Source organism: Rhopalosiphum maidis, chromosome 2 (assembly GCF_003676215.2).
Source record: "Rhopalosiphum maidis isolate BTI-1 chromosome 2, ASM367621v3, whole genome shotgun sequence".
In the NCBI taxonomy this organism is placed as follows: Eukaryota; Metazoa; Arthropoda; class Insecta; order Hemiptera; family Aphididae; genus Rhopalosiphum; species Rhopalosiphum maidis.
The window spans coordinates 25073613-25082101 of NC_040878.1; the positions used below are offsets into that span (position 1 = coordinate 25073613).

An 8489-nucleotide genomic window follows, 5' to 3' on the forward strand; every position below is an offset into this window, starting at 1 on the left:
TCCTATTTTTTAATAGTTCTCAAATCTGAAATCTACAGCATCTAGAACTAATTTCACTTCATCCGGGGAAATGTCCATATAGTTTGATGCATATATAATAGCTGTAATTAATGTGATATAAGTTAAGTACCTATGTTTATGTTCATTTTTTTTTTGGTTTTCCGACCTTTAAGACCATTCCGTAAAACAAATTTCCCTCCATCTTATTCTGTTTTCAACTATTTCTCTCCAGTTAGCTCTTGGGTCTACTTCTTTAACTTTTCTCTTCACACAGTCTTTCCATTTGAGGCGTGGTCTGCCTAGTGGTCTTTTTCCTTTTGGTTCCTCTGTGTTTATCATAGTATCTTTTTTCCTCCAAGCATGATCTGCCCACATCAGTCTTCTTTTTGTGACTCCCTTGAAATACTTGGTTTTTGGAACACGTTATGTAGTTCCTCATTGGTTCGAATTCTCCATTCTCCGGTTCCTGAGTCGAGACAAGGTCCATAGATTCGTCTTAGAACTTTCCTTTCAAATATGTCCAATCTTATTTCCTTTATCTTTCTTTAAGTCCGTGTTTCTGACTCATATAGGATGACGGGACGTATTAATGTCATGTATATTTTTATTTTTTAATTTAAAGATATTGATCTAGATTTTAGTAGGGTACCAGTATCACGCACCAGTCCCTTTAATAATAATCGGGAGATTGGACACGCTGTGCGGGTTCCGTATTGAATAAGAGGATTAGGCAGGTAAAAATAGTCAAGACAGTATGTTGATATCACGAGCGTAATATTTCACATACATTTTAATAATGACATAATACAAATAATAATTCATGACATTGTGACAATAAAAATATGGTATGATAAGGGACCTGGTGAGTTAAGTTAATGAATATTGATGATGACCAGCGTGATGAGACTTATGTTGATATGGAAGATGAGTGTGTTGTAGAAGAAGACGCACGAACTTAACAAACGGACTCGAAGACGGCGAAACAGTACGCACTAATTGACGTAATAGTTCGAACGTAAAGAAACCACACAAAAAGGTGGAATATGCGAGTATGACTGAACAAAAAGTATGTGAACCACACAAAAGGGCGAAATATACAAAATACACTTTTTTTACAGTGAAATTATTGTTACGCAGCAACCAAGGCTTATAGCATATGCAACAACCGCGGGCATCGAACTGATCGTGGTATATATAGTCGATCATATTGTTGAACGCCATACAGCCAGATATTGACCTTTATTCTAGGCGGATAACGACACCCTCAAATATATATTTTACCTATATATGCATAGGTCTGTCCATGGTGCTATATTTATGCAACAACATCCATACCAAAATAGCAGTTGTTGACCAGTTGTATTCTTTTTGAAATCTCTACTTTTAACTCATTGTCCTGAGTTAAGAGGACACCTAAGTATTTAACCCTGTGGAATATATGTCCATCTACATTCATAATTCTCCTGTCTCTTCTGTTGAGTTTCATATATTCTGTCTTATTATCATTTATTCAGAGATCGACTTTATTCGCAGCATCCATTAGTTTCTTACAATGTATTTTTAATATTTCAATATTGTCTCCTATGATGGCAATATCGTCGGCATAATGCTAACAGGCCTATCTTTGACTGTCCTAAAGTTACACCTTCTGATATGTTCATATCTCTGACAACCTTTTCCAGAACTAGGTTAAAAAAGATTGGAGATAATGCATCCCCTTGCCTGGCTTGCCTTAAACCAGATGTAACTTTGAACAATTTAGACGTAGAGTTCGATGTTTTTATTTTTATTTCAGAATTTTCCATAGTCGCTTTAATCAAGTTAATTATTTTTTTTGGCATATTGAACTCTTTTAATATATTAAATAGGGTAGGTCTATGTATGAAATCGTATGCTTTCTCAAAGTTTAATGCTTTTGTTCATAGTTTTGTAAAACGGTTATTCCTCCACCCTTTTCAGTCGTATTATTTACAAAGTACAACTATAGAACTGTATAAAAAAAATTTATTTTAGTAAATTTTTCACTAAACTTTTTTTCCAATTACCCTCTACGTGACATGACGTGCCTTATGCGATATACAAAGTTCACTTATCCCGGTTTTCTGCGGGATCCATCTCCGTTTTTTATACTATATCTATACTCAGATACTCAATAATACCACAGAATAAATTAAATTAAATTTATTCTGTGATAATACTCTAAACTAATGTCTAATAAGTTATAAGTTACAATACTAGTAAGTTGTATTACATTTATTATGTTCCGCTCTCGATCATTGTTCGACATAAAATTAAAATTGTGGTAATAATACAGAATAGATGATCTAAATTTGAAATTAAGTTTTGGCGGGTAATCAAAATTCGGTGCATGCCACAAATCACATTCAATTTTGTCATAGAACATGTTCTATGATTTTATTTTTTGTTGATATTATTGTTGATAATATCTTCGGTGGTTTTGTCCGCGGGCGGCGACGGCTACGATAACTGATAAAACGACCGCCGCGAATCGGGATTCTAAATAATGATTCCTAGTTCTAAAGTAAGTTTTGTCTGTGTGTAAACAAATTTATTTCGGCTATTTCGATATCAAAATACAAATTCTCAATAGCCATCGTGTTCAAATTAAGAGCTGGTATTATTTATGCCGTTTTCGTTTTCAGTAAACAGTTGTTGCATCTCTGCAATTTTTCAATAAATGGTACTAGGACTGACAGTGTTAATCGTTTCGTCGACTGAAAAATAGTCTCATTCTTTTATCCAGTTCATCGTCTCAAATTATGTAGACGACAGAATTTAACAGTTCAACGATCGTAACTAGCTGCAAAAGTATTCAATCCTTTATCAACATTTGCCCACCAGTTTGTCGAGGACTGTTGAATGTTGATAGAAGTAGAGTGTAGATGAACCGAATAGATTTACGGTAAGTGAGCTGAGAGAGTCAATATGAATTTGATTCTGAAGGTACAACTGCGAGATTTCAAGACTCTTAGGTGATGAGGTTATATACCGAGTAGCTGTTATCCAGTACTTACTACTTAATAATGTTATCTTTTCCTTCTAATTGGCGTCTGGGCTTTTAATTCTCCCATTAAATGAGATTAGAGTCTTAATTAACTCACAAAATTGTATAGTTTAATATTTTTACTATTTTTAGGAACTAAAGAAAAGGTGCCATATTTCTAAAATGGATCAAATGTTACCAAGTCCGGGGTTCAGTATTCCCAGTATTGGAACCCCAGTACATCAACCAGAAGAAGATCAACAGATTATGCAAATGCCACCGCTACAACCACAAGGTCTAGCTATGAGTACTAGTAGTCTACCGACTCAACAGTCAATGAATAAAATATATCAGACGAACAACATGGGTTACGCCACTCCACACAGCATGATGCATTCACAAACACCCGTAACAATTTATTTAAACAATAATATTATTTTTTAACCAGGCGTTTATATCAATATTTCTATGTAGGTTCATCAAAGTATGCCATCTTTGACATCCATCAGTTCATCATCATCAACTATACCAGCGCTACAAACCATTCAAAACCCAGCAACGCCTGCTCCGATGACACCTATGACACCAGCTTCTGCTGATCCTGGGATTGTACCTCAACTTCAGTGAGTTGCTGTTTCTTATTTATGTATATTATTTATATAATTGTATGTATTTATTTTTATTTCAAGGAATATAGTGTCAACGGTAAATCTTGGATGTCGGCTTGACCTAAAAACCATTGCTTTACATGCACGTAATGCTGAATTTAATCCAAAACGATTTGCTGCTGTCATAATGAGAATACGTGAACCACGTACTACAGCTTTAATCTTTAGTTCTGGTAAAATGGTGTGTACTGGTGCAAAAAGTGAAGAAGATTCTAGACTGGCGGCAAGGAAATATGCTAGGATCATTCAAAAGCTAAGCTTTCCAGTAAGTCTAACTAATGTCTTGGATAAAATAATATATTTATTTATATGTGCGTGCATTTAACCATTTATTATTATTAGGCAAAGTTTTTGGACTTTAAAATTCAAAACATGGTTGGCAGTTGTGACGTGAAGTTTCCTATACGCCTCGAGGGATTGGTGCTCACTCATGGCCAGTTTAGCAGGTAGTTTCTTTTGTTATCTTTTCTAAATTTAGTATATTTAGAACTAATAGAATTTTTATTATTATTTAGTTATGAACCAGAACTATTTCCTGGACTTATTTACAGAATGGTTAAACCACGTATTGTGTTACTTATTTTTGTGTCTGGAAAAGTTGTACTGACAGGTAACTTATTATTACAACAATTTTCTGTCTCTAAGACTAGTTTATACTATTTTAAAAAGTAATTATTGGTATCAATGTTAACAAAATTGCAATTAGACACTACAATATTTCATTGCTCATAATAATTATTAACTTAATTTGTATTATTTAATTTCAAAATTATTTATTGCTGTTTGCAGGTGCCAAAGTACGTCAAGAAATTTATGATGCCTATGATAATATTTATCCAATATTGAAAAGCTTTAAAAAAAACTAAATTATTATGTAAACAATGTTTTATTTCAATGTATGTATTATTATTAATGTTTAAGAATTCCATTTTCTCTTGACATATTAAATTATTTTAAAATTAAGTTGTTTCATTGTATAAAAATAGAAAATATTTTCATGTATATTATGATATATGGTATGAAATCAAAGCAAAATTGAATGAAATCTCTAAGTGCCACTAAATATATAAATGTACATATTTTATTCATCAACCTTAATATTATACATTCAACCCTAAATTTTTACTTTCCACAAATGAATAATTTAGGTTAGGATGTAAATAATTTTTATTCAACTTTCCTTAAAAAGTAATAATAAATACAAATAAAATTGAATATCTATAGAAATTAATTTAGTGTTTATTTAAGCTATAATCTATAGTTAATAATCAATAAGCGTATCAATTCTAAATTAGTACATACTATTTATATGCACTTGTTCTTTTTTCAATAAATATTTACTTATATTTTCTAGTATTGGGATTTTAAATTGTTGTAGATACATATTGTATGTTTTATTCCTTCTGTACTACCCAACTCATTTCATTATTTTTTAACCATTTCTCAACTAAAAATTAATTAACTTAGTTTTTTATCTCATTTTAAAATTTAAAAAATTTTGTATCAGTTACATTCATCTTTTTTCTATTAACAATTTATCCTCTAAATATTTTTGTTTTTTTTTTCTCAAAAAACAAACACTCTTCTATTTCTTAAATTATTTTTTACACACAATGAAACTTTTTAAATTTTAAGTTATTAATAGGAATTTTAAAATTTTATTTATATTAATAAAAATGTTTATTCTTGGCCAAAAGTCTTAAAATTATAATACATAATTCTTCATTAGTTTTTTAAGTAATTTAAAAATATCAATTAAGGGGATTGGAAGAGGTGATTTTCTGTCTTTATCTTACACTGGAACATAGGAAAAATAGCTATACATCTGACAAAAATTAAGGTACTTCTAGTTGTTTGATTTAAAATATGTAATGATGTTTTAATTGGTATACAAATTTACATTGCATTGATCGAAGCACTTTTTCGATTGTTTTAGTATTTAAAATAAATATTTTTATGAGAATTAATATTTTAAATTTTATAAGTTTGTCAATTTATATTATTAAATATATTAAAAATATGCTTTGACTGTTTTAAAGTTAACTTGTATACCAATTAAAACATCATTACATATTATAAATCGAACAGCTAAAAGTACCATAATTTTTGTCAGATGTATAGCTATTTTTCCTATGTTCCAGTGTAAGATAAAGACAGAAAATCACCCCTTCCAATCCCCTTAATAATAAATTGTTAAAAATATCACGAAGAATCCTAGAATATCTAGTTTTTTTTCATCCTGGATTTTCTTTTTTAGAAAATACTTAAAGCTCAGTCATACAGAATAAGCTGAATGTATAACCACTGTATAATAGGTAAGTATAAACATGAAAAATTTGCTCAGTACAATACAATTACAATATACAATTTCAGTGATTTTTACATTACACCAGTTTTTAAAACACTGAAACATTTTTTATTTACTAATTTTCTTTTGGTATTAACCGAATTATTTATTAGGTTATCTGTATAAGTTGAACTATAAGGTTAATTTATTGATAAAATAATTATTTTATTTATTTTATAAATAAATCCAACTACATTTTTGACAACACTATGTACATCAAAATACATTTACATTTATTTACAATATTGTATTAATCTATAACAATTTTTAATATATACTAAAAACGTATCGATTATTAACATAGATATGAAAAAAAAATGTTTGATATAACATTAAATAGAAAAGCACAAGATGACATTTATGAAATTTTTTATCTATATGGATGAGGTGCTCCAGCAGTCTTTACATTGGTCTTCATTCCAGGAGGTGGTTTGGGCATCATACCCATTGGTGGTGTATTTGGCCCCATACTAGGAGTAACTGGTCTACCAGTCGGGGGCACCATCATACCACCAGGGGATACTTGTGGCACCATTGGTTTCAAATTTTTACCCATACTTACAGCCGATACAAGTGTATGTAAGTCTGCAACTGATGAAGTTTGACCAATGCCAACACGAGCTCCAGTTTCTACTTCCCATTCTTCTCTGGCTTTAGATACTAAGTCCAATACATGATTAACTACTTTGTTGAATGCCGCCAGCTGTTTTTGTGCTGTTTCAAATTGTAAGCCACCCGCCTTGTGCTCAACCTGCAAAACCAATCATACATACAATATTAGCAAATTTAATCACATTAATTAGACATAATGTGAGGAGAAAATTTTAGTGACCTGCATGAGTTTGTGTTCAACTTCAGGTTCAGTTTTAGTACGCAAAAAATCGGGTACAATGTCATGGGACAGGGCTGGCACTCGATTCTCGGTAATTCGCGCAAGATCCTCATCGCGCTCAGGGTTTAACATCAGTGGCAACACACTGTAGTTACGTAACTGTGGAAGCTTTTCGTAGGAGAGATACTTCATGATGGCAGTATATTGTGTTGAGAATACAGCGAATGTATCAAGCACTGTCGTCCAATTGACATTGTCTCGTTCGTGCTCTAGCTTGAATATAAGAGCATATATTTGAGCTTTAAACTCATTCAACTTGCTCTGGAAATTTTCAAGCACCAGTTCCAGTTGTTTGTCTTCACGCTGCATTCTCGGATTTTTTGTAGGTCGGAAATCTAAAAAACAATTTTTATATGTTGAACACAGTATCAAGCACTACCACTCACAATTTCATCGTTAGCTTACAAATACAATTCCGTGTCAAACGACAGCGTAAGTCTTATAAATACTGTAAACGATTTATAGTTTATTGTATTTTGTTTTAAAGAAATAGTCTTTAACCTTGGATAGTGGATACTACTTTATTAGCATATATATAACTTGATAATATGTTCTATGATATCACAGTACAATATTGATATTACCACATATTACCATCAATAGTTTATTCTGTGTTACCATTCTGCACGTCATGAAATAAAACCCATGAATGAATTCGGCCCTATGATTGGTTTATAAATTTGGAGCGAAAATTTAAATGATTACGACGGACTTATTATTAACTTAATATGACCACAGAACTATACATAGCGCAATTTACTACACAGAATTTTGTACCTGAAAAATACCGGTCGCAATTTACGTTTGCACTTTTTTTATTTTTTATAACCCTATTACTTACAGCCTGTACTATATATATGTATAAGAAAAAAATGTTTTTAATATATAATATCAGTATAATCATGTTCTAAATAACCTTATTCGGCTTATTCACTATTTACGTTTTAAAGAGCGCAAACAATAAATATTTGTTTATAAAAAAAAATAGTAAAAATAAAAAATGATAATAAAAATAGTTTTTATTTCTGCAGTACCGATTAAATACATACACAACATTTGGATATTGTATTCAATAATAATTATTAAAGTTTTTTTATTTTATATTATTTAAAAGTGGAAAATAAAAATAGTAAAAGTAATAAGTAGGGAACGGACTCTAGTGCCATAAAATGTCCTAAAAAATATGACTTAATGCCTTAAAAAAATGCTTTAATATAAAAAAGATGCACTAAAAAAATACGCTAAAAAACTTTAAAAATGTATTTAAATTCAATAAAAATTAAAAACACAGTTTTGAACTTTTTGATAAATTTATATAAATAGCTTATCTTTACCTAACTGCGTGTAATAATATGTTGTATGTATGTACGTGCTAACAATAATTTCGTCTGTGTATAACTGATCGGTAAAAACATAATAAATATTTATTTTTATTTTTTTAGAATGAAGAAAGTTCTTACATTTTTATCGAATTTATCCATTCCTTTATAAAAATGACTTCAAAAAAACTAAAATGACTAAAATTGTCAAAAATGCAAAATAAAAATTACATTTTTTAATTCCTTGACATTCAGAAAA

General features: G+C 30.3%; 2 protein-coding genes across 4 annotated transcripts; one reads left to right on the forward strand and one right to left on the reverse strand.

Moving 5' to 3' along the window:
* The first annotated feature begins 2447 nt into the window (after positions 1–2447).
* LOC113552272 (TATA-box-binding protein) lies at positions 2448–4892 on the forward strand. Of its 2 annotated transcripts, XM_026955067.1 has the most exons (8): positions 2448–2542; positions 2664–2923; positions 3158–3412; positions 3479–3627; positions 3694–3937; positions 4015–4118; positions 4188–4282; positions 4462–4892. In XM_026955067.1, exons 3-8 carry the CDS (start codon positions 3188–3190, stop codon positions 4536–4538), a joined length of 894 nt encoding a protein of 297 aa, XP_026810868.1. In that variant the 5' UTR covers positions 2448–2542; positions 2664–2923; positions 3158–3187; the 3' UTR covers positions 4539–4892. The 2 variants fall into 2 exon arrangements, with proteins under 2 accessions (XP_026810868.1, XP_026810867.1); XM_026955066.1 differs by having other exon boundaries at positions 2488–2923.
* Positions 4893–6268: 1376 nt separating this feature from the next.
* Positions 6269–7451, reverse strand: LOC113553802 (mediator of RNA polymerase II transcription subunit 8). 2 transcript variants are annotated; one of them, XM_026957338.1, is made up of 3 exons: positions 7317–7451; positions 6852–7246; positions 6271–6770 (listed from the first exon to the last, which is right to left on the reverse strand). In XM_026957338.1, the coding sequence occupies exons 2-3, from the start codon at positions 7218–7220 to the stop codon at positions 6390–6392; spliced, it is 750 nt and encodes a 249-aa protein (XP_026813139.1). In that variant the 5' UTR covers positions 7221–7246; positions 7317–7451; the 3' UTR covers positions 6271–6389. The 2 variants fall into 2 exon arrangements, with proteins under 2 accessions (XP_026813140.1, XP_026813139.1); XM_026957339.1 differs by lacking the exon at positions 7317–7451 and having other exon boundaries at positions 6269–6770; positions 6852–7271.
* Positions 7452–8489: the final 1038 nt, after the last annotated feature.

Coding starts and splice junctions, on each gene's coding strand:
- LOC113552272 (XM_026955067.1), top strand. CDS start 3,188: ATGGATCAAATGTTACCAAGTCCGGGGTTCAGTATTCCCAGTATTGGA. Junction 3,413..3,478: donor TGATGCATTCACAAACACCC/GTAACAATTTAT, acceptor ATTTCTATGTAG/GTTCATCAAAGTATGCCATC. Junction 3,938..4,014: donor TTCAAAAGCTAAGCTTTCCA/GTAAGTCTAACT, acceptor TATTATTATTAG/GCAAAGTTTTTGGACTTTAA.
- LOC113553802 (XM_026957339.1), bottom strand. CDS start 7,220: ATGCAGCGTGAAGACAAACAACTGGAACTGGTGCTTGAAAATTTCCAG. Junction 6,771..6,851: donor TTGAACACAAACTCATGCAG/GTCACTAAAATT, acceptor TTGGTTTTGCAG/GTTGAGCACAAGGCGGGTGG.